General features: G+C 41.2%; 1 protein-coding gene across 1 annotated transcript in view; it reads left to right on the top strand.

The window, feature by feature from the left end:
• Positions 1-16,346, top strand: part of SPATA17 (spermatogenesis associated 17) — a 123,823-nt gene that overhangs the window by 96,999 nt on the left and 10,478 nt on the right. Inside the window, exon 9 of the mRNA XM_069954450.1 lies at positions 1,538-1,673. Coding sequence (XP_069810551.1) covers positions 1,538-1,673 — 136 coding nt within the window. The remainder of the gene's footprint in view (positions 1-1,537; positions 1,674-16,346) is intronic.

Raw genomic sequence — 16,346 nt, 5'->3', positions numbered from 1 at the left:
CTTCCTGGATAACATGGTGATGTCACTTCCTGGATAACATGGTGATGTCACTTTCTGGATAAAATGGTGGTGTCACGACCCGACTCCCAGAGCTGTGCGGGCTGTGGCTACTGGAGAGGATGATGGCAGAGGGATGCTCAGTGTCCCTACAGTGCCCTGTGTCCCTCAGTGTCCCCCGCCATCATCCTCTCCAGCAGCCACAGCCCGCACAGCTCTGGGAGTCGGGTCGTAACATCACCATGTTATCCAGGAAGTGACATCACCATATTATCCAGGAAGTGACATCCCCATGTTATCCAGGAAGTGAAATCACCATGTTATCCAGGAAGTGACATCACCATATTATCCACAAAGTGACATCACCATGTTATCCAGGAAGTGACATCACCATGTTATCCAGGAAGTGACATCATCATGTTATCCAGGAAGTGACATCACCATGTTATCCAGGAAGTGACATCACCATGTTATCCAGGAAGTGACATCACCATATTATCCACAAAGTGACATCACCATGTTATCCAGGAAGTGACATCACCCTGTTATCCAGGAAGTGACATCACCATGTTAATGTTATCCAGGAAGTGACATCACCATGTTTATCCAGGAAGTGACATCACCATGTTTATCCAGGAAGTGACATCACCATGTTATCCAGGAAGTGACATCACCATGTTTATCCAGGAAGTGACATCACCATGTTATCCAGGAAGTGACATCACCATATTATCCACAAAGTGACATCACCATGTTATCCAGGAAGTGACATCACCCTGTTATCCAGGAAGTGGCATCACCATGTTATCCAGGAAGTGAAGCTTTGATGCAGTAGTAAGTGCAGGGAAAAAAGCACTTTATATGCATTTCCCGTAATAAATGTATATTGGTCATTTGTATAACTTTTGGGGGGCAATAAAATACCTTAATAAAAATTTTATCTGGACTTCTCCTTTAATGGATATGTAAAGCTGAATAAAGATTGAAGAATTACTTTGGTGAGTATCTGGATTTTTTTTTTACTACAATATGACCAGGCACTACTACACATGCACCATTACACTTACCACAGAGTGCCCTCCAACCTTTCTTCTAATATGGCAGATGCGAACAGCACCTGATGGTCCTTTTTTTAGACAACACTTTTCTTGAACCTCCTTATTGTGGAAGCCCCCACAGAACCCTGATAGGTCTGCCAAATACAGACTGAAATCACCATTATTGTTTGCAGGAAAAACCACACCTGCACAAAAGACTCTTAGCTATTGGTCATCACATAGGGGTGTGGTTTCACCTGTATACGATAATCGGGATAAAATGGAAAAAAATAAGTTATACTCACCTCTCCGATCCCTCATCACTGCTGTCCTGATGGTTCTCACACAGGAATTGCCCAATCACTGGTCGAGGTGTGTGACCATACGATACCCTAGAGCGTTTCATCAGTATCAGTTACATTACTCACCTTCAGCCATGGAAGTCTAGAAGGATGAGGCACATTACAACCCTTTATATGTTGCTTTTTGTTGTTTTTTTCCAGGTTTGCGCCATTCTCTTCATTCCATAACCATAAACCATATGAACCTCTATTTCATACCGCAACCGAGTACAAGCAGAAGCCATACACCAGTCAAGGGTTTCGAGATGAAGATCAAATCAAATGGATTTCACGCAAGGTAATATATTCTGTGGTGCATTATGGGTAAGATTAGGGATTCTCTGGGGTAAAAAAATTAAAGGAATTCTCCTGTTATCGATGTAAAAAAACTGGAGAGAGAAGCCAAAATGAGTAGAGAGCAGGGACCATGTTGAGCCCAGGTGGCTCTGGCCACAGGCTAATGGGGCCAACACTAATACATTTGACCGAGAGTTAAACCAGCCAGTAGACTCTTAAACCCGTCACCACGAAATGCTATCTAAGCTATCGGCATCATGTTATAGAGCAGGAGGAGCTGATAGATAAATATCTGTATGGGGAAAGATTTATTATAACTTGTAATTTATTGATTGAAATCTCTGATGTTTCAAGGCTAAAGAGTCCAGTCCATTGAGTGACTCCGCCCACTGGACTCCTAAACACAGAATGAGCAGGGATTTAATTCAACAATTATACTGAATCTTGTCCCACAAGGATATAAAGCAATCTGCTTAGCTCCTCCTGCTGTATAACATGATGCTGATAGATTAGATAGCATTGTCTTGGTGATAGGTTCCCTTTAAGGGATGCTGTGTTCTTCACAAAAAAGCAACGTTTCGGCTCTACAATTGAGCGATTTGAAAATGGTGCAATTGTAGAGCCAAAACGTCACTTCTTTTTAGTAAATAAAGCAACATTTTTTTTCGCTATTTTTGGAGTGCTGCGGTCTTCCTCGCCAAGTGTATATTGAAGCACCTTTGGTCGCAGCTTATCACTAGCACTACCATATTGTTCTTCTAGAGTGCTGCATTCACAACATGTTTATCTGACCCCTCTATCTATGTTCAATCTCCTATCTATTATCTATCTATCTTATCTATCTACCTATCTATCATCTATCTATCTATCTATCTATCTATCTATCTATCTATCTCCTATCTATCTATCTATCTATCTATCTATCTATCTATCTATGTTCAATCTCCTATCTATCTATTATCTATCTATCTATCTATCTATCTATCTATCTATCTATCTATCTATCTATCTCCTATCTATCTCCTATCTATCTATCTATCTATCTATCTATCTATCTATCTATCTATCTATCTATCTATCTATCTCCTATCTATCTATCTATCTCCTATCTATGTTCTATCTATCATCTATCTATCTATCTATCTATCTATCTATCTATCTATCTATCTATCTATCTCCTATCTATCTATCTATCTATCTATCTATCTATCTATCTATCTATCTATGTTCTATCTATCATCTATCTATCTATCTATCTATCTCCTATCTATCTATCTATTATCTATCTATCTATCTATCTCCTATCTATCTATCTATCTATCTATCTATCTATCTATCTATCTATCTATCTCCTATCTATCTATCTATCTATCTATCTATCTATCTATCTCCTATCTATCTATCTATCTATCTATCTATCTATCTCCTATCTATCTATCTCCTATCTATCTATCTTTCTATCTATCTATCTCCTATCTATCTATCTATCTATCTATCTATCTATCTATCATCTATCTATCTATCTATCTATCTATCTATCTATCTATGTTCTATCTATCATCTATCTATCTATCTCCTATCTATCTATCTATTATCTATCTATCTATCTATCTCCTATCTATCTATCTATCTATCTATCTATCTATCTCCTATCTATCTATCTATCTATCTATCTATCTATCTATCTATCTCCTATCTATCTATCTATCTATCTATCTATCTATCTATCTATCTCCTATCTATCTATCTCCTATCTATCTATCTTTCTATCTATCTATCTATCTATCTATCTATCTATCTATCTATCTTCTATCTATCTATCTCCTATCTATCTATCTATCTATCTACCTATCTATCTATCTATCTATCTATCTATCTATCTATCTATCTCCTATCTATCTATCTATCTATCTATCTATCTATCTCCTATCTATCTATCTATCTATCTATCTTCTATCTATCTCCTATCTATCTATCTATCTATCTATCTATCTCCTATCTATCTATCTATCTATCTATCTATCTATCTCCTATCTATCTATCTATCTATCTATCTATCTACAAAAAGATATGGCAGCAGCACTCTCAAGTCGTGTAAAAACGGTGATTTATTGGTTCATGGACACACTCAATAGCAACGTTTCAGATCCATCCATAGGATCCTTTTTCAAGCAAGTGAATACAAAATCTCCTTGGGAGGTATATATGTGCAAATACGCAAGTGACTTCATTTAGACTAATCAGTGGTAATCATGCAGAGTTACAAAAGACGTACAGTAAAATACAATTAAATACATAGTGTATGATAAAAAAGGTGAAAATCTATCCAGTGTTATACACGTGATCTTTGTATATGTGAATATATAGTGCAAATTCATGTAAACAGTACTTATTATACTTAATTATCTTACTTGGAGCAGCTGCGTAGCACCAACCACGGATGTCAGCCAATAGCAAACTCGTGTCTATGGGAAGGGCTAAACCCGGGACTCCATCTAAGATGGTATGACACGCACGCTAAAATGAAACGCACAAAGTGCGCATGCGTGATAATGACCAATGATCTATTGGCTTAAATGGTAGTTATGGAAACCATGTGTAAACAGGGAATAGCGCAACATGCATATTGTCATACATACGAGGGCATATTTCACCGCTACTGCCTCCTATTAACACCAACTAGTCACGGATCACTCCCGGCAAGGGTTCAATCCCACATGACATACAGTGAGTCCTGGTCAGCCTCGTAAGAACGATATGCTGCAACAGGTTCACAACGCAGGTGGGGGCTGCTGCGGTTCTGCCCTAAGCTTCCACTCCGCTAAATCCCCAACAAAAGACGCATCATGTATACATGGCTAAAAAGACAATTACTAGAAGGTCAATATTAGATGGAGGACCAGGCAAAATAAATAAATAAATAAACAGTAAGATAGGGACATGTTTGCTGATCTTCTCTATGGTAAGTGTCCAGGCAGCTGCTCCAACTGATATTGCTTGTAAATTCATATTATCTGAAATATAATATAATATATATTTTTTATATTTTTATATTTCAGATAATATGAATTTACAAGCAATATCAGTTGGAGCAGCTGCCTGGACACTTACCATAGAGAAGATCAGCAAACATGTCCCTATCTTACTGTTTATTTATTTATTTATTTTGCCTGGTCCTCCATCTAATATTGACCTTCTAGTAATTGTCTTTTTAGCCATGTATACATGATGCGTCTTTTGTTGGGGATTTAGCGGAGTGGAAGCTTAGGGCAGAACCGCAGCAGCCCCCACCTGCGTTGTGAACCTGTTGCAGCATATCGTTCTTACGAGGCTGACCAGGACTCACTGTATGTCATGTGGGATTGAACCCTTGCCGGGAGTGATCCGTGACTAGTTGGTGTTAATAGGAGGCAGTAGCGGTGAAATATGCCCTCGTATGTATGACAATATGCATGTTGCGCTATTCCCTGTTTACACATGGTTTCCATAACTACCATTTAAGCCAATAGATCATTGGTCATTATCACGCATGCGCACTTTGTGCGTTTCATTTTAGCGTGCGTGTCATACCATCTTAGATGGAGTCCCGGGTTTAGCCCTTCCCATAGACACGAGTTTGCTATTGGCTGACATCCGTGGTTGGTGCTACGCAGCTGCTCCAAGTAAGATAATTAAGTATAATAAGTACTGTTTACATGAATTTGCACTATATATTCACATATACAAAGATCACGTGTATAACACTGGATAGATTTTCACCTTTTTTATCATACACTATGTATTTAATTGTATTTTACTGTACGTCTTTTGTAACTCTGCATGATTACCACTGATTAGTCTAAATGAAGTCACTTGCGTATTTGCACATATATACCTCCCAAGGAGATTTTGTATTCACTTGCTTGAAAAAGGATCCTATGGATGGATCTGAAACGTTGCTATTGAGTGTGTCCATGAACCAATAAATCACCGTTTTTACACGACTTGAGAGTGCTGCTGCCATATCTTTTTGTGGAATATCTACAGTACACCGGTGGACCCAGGTGGGACAGCTGGCACCTAATCATTGTCTTATCAGAGTGCTGCGGACTTATTTTTGTATCTATCTATCTATCTATCTATCTATCTATCTATGATCTATCTATCTATCTATCTCCTATCTATCTATCTATCTATCTATCTATCTATCTATCTATCTATCTATCTATCTCCTATCTATCTATCTATCTATCTATCTATCTATCTATCTATCTATCTATCTCCTATCTATCTCCTATCTATCTATCTATCTATCTCCTATCTATCTATCTATCTATCTCCTATCTATCTATCTATCTATCTATCTATCTATCTATCTATCCATCCTTACTGGATCCATACATGAAGCCATGAAGTGGTAATATTATGGTGCCATATATTGTATAATTTTCCCCTATAACCAATTATCTATATATCCTGCTGTATACAAGAATGGTTTCGGTGAGGACAATGCGGCCTAATGATATGCATGAGTTTTTAGGCCGTACACAAGGCTTTTATGATACACAATGCAGACAAATATCCAGGGCTCCACAGATTCCATTTAGAGAACCTAAGCATATTGCACAGAACATAAAACTGACCTTTACCGTCTGCAGCTCCCGGAATAGAGTGGGATGTGGAACACATCATAGATTTAATGTGGCACAGCGCTGTGTGCCGATCCTGGGTGGGCCTGCGCCTGCTTGCCCATTGCACCCGATGATTGAATCTGCTGTCACCGGCGTCCTGATAATAATGAACATTCAGCTTAACGACCGTGATGATGATTACGATAATTGATGTGCAGGTGCGGAGTGCGGGGAGCGGGACAGCTCCAGAGTGCCGCAACACAGCTACTCCCCATGTCATCACCTTAACCGTGCGCTGAATGTCATTATTGGCAATTGATCCATGTATTATCAAGGTGGAACCTGGGAGTTTGCCATATAGTGCCGGATTGTTCCCTTCAATGCTTTCCATGAGTCCGAGTAATACTGATTGATGGTTGTAAGTGGTTTTAAGGATTGGAGAAAAACATACAGCACCACACCTGTCCACAGGTTATTTGTGGTATTGCAGTTCAGCCCTATACACTTTAAGACTATGTTCACACACCGGAGAGACCGGCCGTTCTGTGACCAGTTCTGTTCTGAAGTACCAGCCGGATGATTTTTCCGGCCGCAGTGTTCTGATGCGGGCGCATCAGCGCGCGCCTGCATCAGAACTCCCCATAGCGTACAATGAACTGACAGGGTTTCACTGAATTGCGGCCGCTGAAAACTGACATGCCAGTTCTTTGCGGCGCCGCACGAGATGTGTATACGCTTCGGCTGGGATCCCATAGAAGGAGAGGCAGTCTTTCACAACATACAAAGTACAGCCGTTGTTGCCGACAGTGTGAACATAGCCTAAGGCTGAGTTCACACTATGTATATTTCACTAAATGTAGAATAGCAGCACATGCAAAAAGTAGAAAAAATGAATTAGTGCACGCCTCACCAGACTGGGCTCAATGTCCGGGATAATTCAATGAATTTGAAAGAGACAGCACTTTGTAGAGTGAAAAACGGTGACCTTTATTCACACCTCAATGTTGCGACGTTTCGGCTATACACAGTAGCTTGAGCTTGAGGAAGGCTACTGTGTATAGCCGAAACGTCGCAACATTGAGGTCTGAATAAAGGTCACCGTTTTTCACTCTACTAAGTGCTGTCTCCTTTAAATTCATTGCACTACGTATATTTCAGTCAGTATTGTGATCCTCATATTGCAACCAAAACCAGGAGTGGATTAAAAACACAGAAAGGATCTGATCACACAATGTTGTAATTGAGTGGATGGCCGCCATATAATGGCAAATATTTGCTGTTATTTTAAAACAACGGCTGTTATATTGAAATAATGGCCGTTATTTACCGTTATATGGCGGCCATCCACTCAATTTCAACATTGTGTGAACAGATCCTTTCTGTGTTTTCAATCCACTCCTGGTTGAGGTTGCAAAATACTGACCAAATACTGTGTGTGAGCCCAGCCTAAAGGGGTAGTGCGGTGTAAAACTTTTTTCAATAAATTACAAACATTACAAAGTTATACAACATTGTAATGTGTGTTATTTATGTGAATGGCCCCCTTTCCCATGTTTCCACCCCCCCCCCCCCACGCTTGACCCAGAAGTGTAATACTGCATACTCACAGAATCACTGCCACCATCTTGGGACGATTACATCACTCTTCAGGAGGCCGGCCTGACTGCTCCAGTCCTCCCTCATGCCGGCCCCCCCTCCAGCGCGTCATCAGCTGCTCAGCCGCGATTGGCTGAGCATAACAGAAGACGTCTGTCTTTAATAAAAAGACACCAAGTACAGCAAATAACTAGTTCCCATGGATTGGGGAAAGGAGTTAATGGCCGGGCAACCCCTTTAAGAGCTGTGTACATGGAGCCTGTGAAGAGTCACCCTGGTGGCACTCTACAGTGAAATGTTCTCTCCATAAAGCAATGAGGGTAGAATACCTCTGTAATAGAGTATTCGATGTATTCGATGCATGATGAAAACACAAGCATACATACATTGTTGCATTTCTCACCAGAGAAGGAGTCTTGTTTACAATGCAAGGATGTTTGGACTTTATCGGTCAGATTCCCAAGTCATAGCTCCTCAATGAGTTACCAATTGGTGGGCCGATAATAAAGTGAGGGCATATCCTATTGTAGGGGAACCCTTTTAATAGACGGGCAAGTGGGGGAGGTAAGGGTCTCCATTAGTTAGGCCGCCAGACTGACACCATCATGGAGTGTCCAGTTGCCAAGGCCGAGACTACAACAGGAGGCACTGCTGAATAGATGAGTCGTATGGTGACGCAACATGGGTTGAGGCCGGTGCTTTGGGCACCAGAATGGATGTGCTGGTGGAAGAGAGAGAAGATGACGTAAAGTAGGCCTTATAGGTGTCTGTGGAGGCCGTATCACGTCTCAGTACAACTCCAAGGACTCATTGAGAGATTTTGCTATGTATCACAAAACTGATCATATTTTTGTCATTTTGAGGTTTTTATTTGTTCTCGTCCTGGCCGTAAATCTTCGGTTCTGGATGAAATGCAGATTCCAAAGCTTCATTGATTTCATTTGATTATTGTGAACTGGACGGAGATGTGTGAGGTCGTGAGTCCAGACAAGCACCGGGCTGTGCAGATGGTGGAGGTGCCATGCCAGCACGTTCAGGAGCAGTGGTCGCACATAAGCGGCATGTAGTATTAACTCGGCAATGATCAGACCCCGAATACATCAGATGAATACATTGGAGAATGGAGAAAAAAAGCAATCTTTCTGCATAATGTGAAACCTTTTGTTTGGAGATATGGAATCTGGAAGAAAAAAAATCTATGTTTTTCTATATAAAAAAGAGACTAATATAGGCAGCAGGGTATGAGGATGGAATGATAAATCCATACGACACCGAGACACTGTATAGTCATGTACATGAGGCCTTCATGAACGATAATGGAATGGAGGGATGCAGTGGTTGCCATTGGCTGTGCATTTAGGCTGAGTTCACACGGAGTAAAACTGGCGAAAACTCATGCACCTCCTTTCTCCACTTAGAAGCATGTCCATTATTCCGCATGGAGAGAGGAGGCAAGCAAGGCATATGACACGGAGGCTGGCGGGATTCTCCGCCCCTGAATTCCGCCAGTTTTACTCTGTGTGAACTGGCCTTTAAAGTAACTGTCATTTACATTTATTATGCAGAGATCAATAGTACAAGCGATTTTAAGAAGCTCTATAATAGTTTTTATTAGGCAAAAAAGCCTCTTTCTGTACTCAGATAGTTCACCCCCAAAAATAATTTCTTTCAAATCAACTGGTGCCTGAAAGACCCAGAGATTAGTAATTTACTTCTATTAATACATCTCCAGTCTTTCACTACTTATCAGCTGCTGTATGCCCTGCAGGAAGTAATGTATTCTTTCCAGTCTGGACAGCAGGAGAGATTTTCTATGGGGATTTGCTGCTGCTCTGGACAGTTCCTGACATGGACAGAGGTGGCAGCAGAGAGCACTGTGTTAGACTGGAAAGAATACACCACTTCCTGCAGGACATACAGCAGTTGATGTCTGGAACACTGGAGATTTTTTAATAGAAGTAAATAACAAACCTCTGGCACCAGTTGATTTGAAATATTTTTTTTTTTTTTGAGGGAACAACCACTTTAATTGTATTTTCTCCAAAGCAATGCCCATTTTTTTCAGCCCAGTCATCTTACTTGCCATTGACATACCTGTATATGCTACCTGGGCTGTCTGACAGGTGTTTGTTAAAACAAATCATCCCCCAATCTAAAAGAGTCCAAAAAAGGAAGAAATCAATCACCCAATAAAGCAGGAGATCCCGGCCACCGAATATTAATCAGACTCCGCGAGTCCTAACCAGCTGATTGAGCAGTGTCATGTCAGCCTGTCTATCTGCGGACGCCGCAAGTAATGCACCGAGACAGAGTGACAATCACAGCATAGCCGCCCATCAGCTGCAATTAATCTGATATTTAACATAGACAAAGAGGGAGAGAAAAAAAACTCCCATCATCCCCTTTTTGAAGACTAAGGGACCCTGTTTTTTGATGTTTGCATTTTGAGCAAAATTGTCCCTACCAGTTCTGACAAATTGAAACACCAGGCTAATTATGGCAGCTAATGAAGTGTGGGGACTGGTCACAGCTTGTCGCGAAACTCTTCCTTCAGCTCGGATTACACTTTCATCAATCACTTTTTTAAACTGATCCAGAATTGCTTCTGCCGAGTGCCTGGCATTTTTAATGCTGTTTCTGTAATTGCTTTTCTCCCCAAAGCTTAGGCTGTTTTTTGAAATATTACATTGGTAGGACGAGGGGGCTTGCAAAGTAGAGTTTAAAAAAAAAAAAAAAAAAAATTTCAAAAAGTGTCATTGGCTCCATCAGCTGATCGGCTCGTAAAAGGACGAGGGGAGTAAAGGTGATTTATGGCTTTTAATCCAGTAAAAGGGAGCAGTAAAGTATATTCATGTATATGTTTATGAATCATGATTATGGGAGACTGGAGGTGGATTGAAGCCTCGTGAAACATGGTTTGTGGTCTGGACGGTTTAAATCCCATAAGCAACTAAACACAATGAATTTGATGGCCTTAACAGATGGCTCAGTGGAGCGAAGAGCTCGCTCTATCACTCCGACAAAAATTCTGCCTGATTTGTGATTTCTGCCATTGGCCAAGCACATTATGGGAAATTCTGGTCACAAGACTCCGAGCGGACATGTTTTTCTGTAGAAACTTCACACAATTTTGGAGGATGTACACATGGGGGGGGGGGGGTACACATAGTCCTGTAAATCTGTCAGCTGCAATTCACTTTCCAAACTGCTGACACTGTTATAGAGCTGTTAGGGCAAGAAGACACAATGTACCTTTCATATATGTCTCTATGCTTTTATCCCCTTAAGTGTCAAAGAGGCGTTTCCAAATTCCTAAAGTCCTGAGGGCTGTAACACCCCCTTGCTCCCCATCCCTATCCCTGAATCATTGACAGCCAAACCCTGTTTCCAAATTTTGCACTTATACACAATTTTGATGCACAAAGCAGGAACAATATTTGGACTGTCAATTGAGAAGGGATAGGGATGGTAGGGGGAGAGAGGAGGTGGTACAGCACTTCAGGAGTTGGGAATGCCTCTTTGAGAATAGATATGCAAAAGAAGAGCCCGTGGAGCCTCATTGAAGAGTCTTGAAACACAGGACTAGCCAGATATCCCTCCGGGAAGGACCCCTCCTTAGCAGCCGGCAGTGGTATCATTTGGCTGATCTCCCTGACATCAGTGATCTGTTTCTCTTGTGGCTCTACTAGGCATTGCTCCCACCTAGCCAGAATCCTGCTCCACACTGATGAGGGGCAACACCCCGAAACAGCTGTCTGTGGATGGATACCTGGCCTTGGTTTTTCCCTTGTCATTACATTGACTTATAGGGCCACTTAATATGGTGGTTTTGGTGGTTTCCCCACAGGAGCCACCCCTTGGCAAGGTCCTTTCCAGAGGGATATCTGGCTAGTCCTGTCTTTTAAGACTCTTCAATGAGGCTCCACGGGCTCTTTATTTGCATATTCATGTTTCCCAGGGGGCAATGCGCCTAGGATTTCACTGCATTGAGCGCTTTCACTAGCAGCCGGCAGTGTTATCGTTTGGCTGGTCTCCCTGAGATCAGTGATCTGTTTCTCTTTAAGAATAAAAGTATTTTTCTATGTTCTGGAAACACAGACAGGTATATGAAAGGTACCATGTGCCTCCTTGCCCTAACAGCTATCTAACAGTGTCAGCAGTTTGGACCGTGAATTACAGCTGACAGATTCCCTTTAAATTTTGTTTAATATTAAACTCAAGGAAAATCTAAACATTTTTCAGGTACTGTCTACTTATCAGCCCATCTCCACCATGATGTGGAACCTTTTGGGCTCCTTTCTGTCTGACATTGCATGTCTCTAATAGCCATGGGGCACAATGATTGGTCTCCCTTAAATAAAGGGGTATTGCACACAGTGTAGCAAGTTACGATTGTGGGCAAGATGTATTGCACACTGTGATGTTGGGATATTGAGATGATGCACACATGAAGTGACATCACAGAGATACCCCAGTACAGGGATAATACACAGTGATGTCACAGTACAGGGATAATACACACAGTGATGTCACAGTACAGGGATAATACACACAGTGATGTCACAGTACAGGGATAATACACACAGTGATGTCACAGTACAGGGATAATACACAGTGATGTCACAGTACAGGGATAATACACAGTGATGTCACAGTACAGGGATAATACACACAGTGATGTCACAGTACAGGGATAATACACAGTGATGTCACAGTACAGGGATAATACACACACAGTGATGTCACAGTACAGGGATAATACACACAGTGATGTCACAGTACAGGGATAATACACACAGTGATGTAACAGTACAGGGATAATACACACAGTGATGTCACAGTACAGGGGGATAATACACACAGTGATGTCACAGTACAGGGGGGATACTACACACAGTGATGTCACAGTACAGGGGGGATAATACACACAGTGATGTCACAGTACAGGGATAATACACACAGTGATGTCACAGTACAGGGGGATAATACACACAGTGATGTCACAGTACAGGGGGGATAATACACACAGTGATGTCACAGTATACACAGTGATGTCACAGTACAGGGATAATACACACAGTGATGTCACAGTACAGGAATAATACACACAGTGATGTCACAGTACAGGGTTTAATGTGTATTCTTTCCAGTCTGACACAGTGCTCTCTGCTGCCACCTCTGTCCATGTCAGGAACTGTCCAGAGCAGCAACAAATCCCCATAGAAAAGCTCTCCTGCTCTGGACAGTTCCTGACATGGACGGAGGCGGCAGCAGAGAGCACTGTGTCAGACTGGAGAGAATACACTACTTCCTGCAGGACATACAGCAGCTGATAAGTACTGGAAGCCTTGAGATTTTTTTTTTTAATTCAAATAAATTGCTAAATCTCTGGCACTTTCTGGCACCGATTGATTTGAAAGAATTTTTTGGTGAACTACCCCTTTGAGTGACCTTTTGTTAAAAAAGAAATCACTAAAATACATAAAGACAGCCATAAAACGGAGACGGCTTGTGTACAGAGAATTAGAAGTCGACTCATGAAGCATAATGTGGCGGAATAGATGAGGCGGCTCTGCTTGTTTAGTAAAACACTTTGCCGGTGACATATTTCACCGGATGCACTTTGGGTAGTTTGCAGCACTTGCAGCGATCCGGCGTTCCTTACCATCAGCTAATTAGCATGATATATATTCCGGATAAATTCATAGGTCATTAATGTAAATGTAAATTGTAAGGTCGCGCAGAATTACATGCTTTGCGTTCAGAAAATTCAGGTTAGCCAGTCAATGATAGTAAATTACGCCATGCTTAATAAATCCATATAGTTAAGGCTTCCACTCGGCTGTTTGCTGGAGTGAGATCCTTTCCTGCACTTGTAATTTCATTGTTATTTTATTGTATCGCTGCCATTTATTTATAGTTCACTTTCATGATGAAGTTAAAGAGCAATTTCACCTGAATGTAATGAGCAGTCGTAGAGTAATAAGGATCGAGCTGCTCAGCAACATGGCGTCCTCTATGAGCCGCGGTAAAATCACAGGAGTGGGCCTCATACAGTCACATTCACAGCCTTAGGCTCAGTTCACACCATGTAAAAACAACAGCCGTATTTCATAACAATGTAAACAATAGGCAGGCAGTCACAAGAAAAACATACAAGTGCATATGATGTAACAAGGTAACAAGATGGGGATTAAGGGGGTGCTCCTGCGAAAATCTTTTTCTTTTAAATCAACTGTTTTTTATAGTTTTTAGATAAATACTCATTGTTAAATATAAATTTGAAACATTAAAATCTATAGGAGGGCCACAATCCACAGTTTAAACCTTGCAAGACCAATATAAATAATTTAGATTTTTCCTGGCTAACATCCATGTTAGGAACTGTCCAGAGTAGTAACAAATCCCTATAGGAAACCTCTCCTGCTCTGGACAGTTCCTGACATGGACAGAGGTGGCAGCAGAGAGCACTGTGTCAGCACTGTGTCCTGCAGGACATACAGCAGCTGATAAGTACTGGAAGACTGGAGATTTATAAGTAAGTTACAAATCTGTATAACTTTCTGAAACCAGTTGATTTGATAGAAAAACGATTTTCGCTGGAGTACCTCTTTAACAAGTTGCCATTTACAGTAAATGGCTTGAACTGGAAATTATGGATTGAATGATAACGGAAAGGAATGATAATGACATCGGTCAAGAATGAAACAGAGAATGAGAAAACAAAAGCATGGCTCTAACTAACTCTCGAAACTCTTAAAGGGGTATTCCGGGCAAAATAGACTGATGAGCTATCCTCAGGTTAGGTCTTCAGGTGCTGATACCTGTTGATTAGCTATTCAGCTTCACACTACATAGTGAATGGGGTTGGGAGAAGCTGGGTCCGTTCACTGTCTGGCCGCTAGACCGAGCTACTGCAGCTCAGCTACCATTCACTTGAAGCTAATATGCAGAAACAAAACTAGGACCTGAAACAAGGACAAGAACCATAGAAATACAGCGATACAAGAAACAATTGTATCACACAACAGACCTTATAATCTACAGAAAATTATAGAGGGCAATGATCTTGTAAACCCAAAACTATGCAGGTCTGAGCAATCAGTATTGCCTGATCCATTGCTCTGGATCAGGCAATGAGAGATTTGCATAGTGACTAGCTCAAACAGACAGACAGGAGAAGAGGAAATAGGAACATTTCTGGTATCCTTAAGGTGTACCTGTTGTTATAACTTTCTAAATCAACAGTAGATGTGATATAAAGCAAGTTTGCAATTTACATTAATTATTATTTTTTTGTTATCATGCTGTAAAACAAAGCTGAACTTACCAGAAATCCAGGTCCAGTCTCCTGAAGGATGCTATATAACAGCTATACTTACTGTATCCGGGTCCAGTCTCCTGAAGGCAGCTATATAACAGCTATACTTACTGTATCCAAGTTCAGTCACCTGAAGGCTGCTATATAACAGCTATACTTACTGTATCCAGGTCCAGTCTCCTGAAGGCAGCTATATAACAGCTATACTTACTGTATCCAGGTCCAGTCTCCTAAAGGCAGCTATATAACAGCTATACTTACTGTATCCAGGTCCAGTCTCCTGAAGGCAGCTATATAACAGCTATACTTACTGTATCCATGTCCAGTCTCCTGACTACTATATAACAGCTATACTTACTGTATCCAGGTCCAGTCTCCTGAAGGCAGCTATATAACAGATATACTTGTGTCCAGGTCCAGTCTCCTGAAGGCAGCTATATAACAGCTCTACTTACTGTATCCAGGTACAGTCTCCTGAAGGCAGCTATATAGCAGGTATACTTACTGTATCCAGGTCCAGTCTCCTGAAGGCAGCTATATAACAGCTATACTTACTATATCCCGGTCTAGTCTCCTGAAGGCAGCTATATAACAGCTCTACTTACTGTATCCAGGTCCAGTCTCCTGAAGGCAGCTATATAACAGCTCTACTTACTGTATCCAGGTCCAGTCTCCTGAAGGCAGCTATATAACAGCTATAATTACTGTATCCAGGTCCAGTCTCCTGATGGCAGCTAAATAACAGATATACTTGTGTCCAGGTCCAGTCTCCTGAAGGCAGCTATATAACAGCTCTACTTACTGTATCCAGGTCCAGTCTCCTGAAGGCAGCTATATAACAGCTATACTTACTGTATCCAGGTCCAGTCTCCTGAAGGCAGCTATATAACAGCTATACTTACTATATCCCGGTCTAGTCTCCTGAAGGCAGCTATATAACAGCTCTACTTACTGTATCCAGGTCCAGTCTCCTGAAGGCAGCTATATAACAGCTCTACTTACTGTATCCAGGTCCAGTCTCCTGAAGGCAGCTATATAACAGCTATAATTACTGTATCCAGGTCCAGTCTCCTGATGGCAGCTAAATAACAGATATACTTGTGTCCAGGTCCAGTCTCCTGAAGGCAGCTATATAACAGCTCTACTT

The sequence above is a fragment of the Dendropsophus ebraccatus genome, chromosome 15, assembly GCF_027789765.1.
Source record: "Dendropsophus ebraccatus isolate aDenEbr1 chromosome 15, aDenEbr1.pat, whole genome shotgun sequence".
Lineage (NCBI taxonomy): Eukaryota > Metazoa > Chordata > Amphibia > Anura > Hylidae > Dendropsophus > Dendropsophus ebraccatus.
This window is presented reverse-complemented; position numbering and strand designations above follow the sequence as displayed.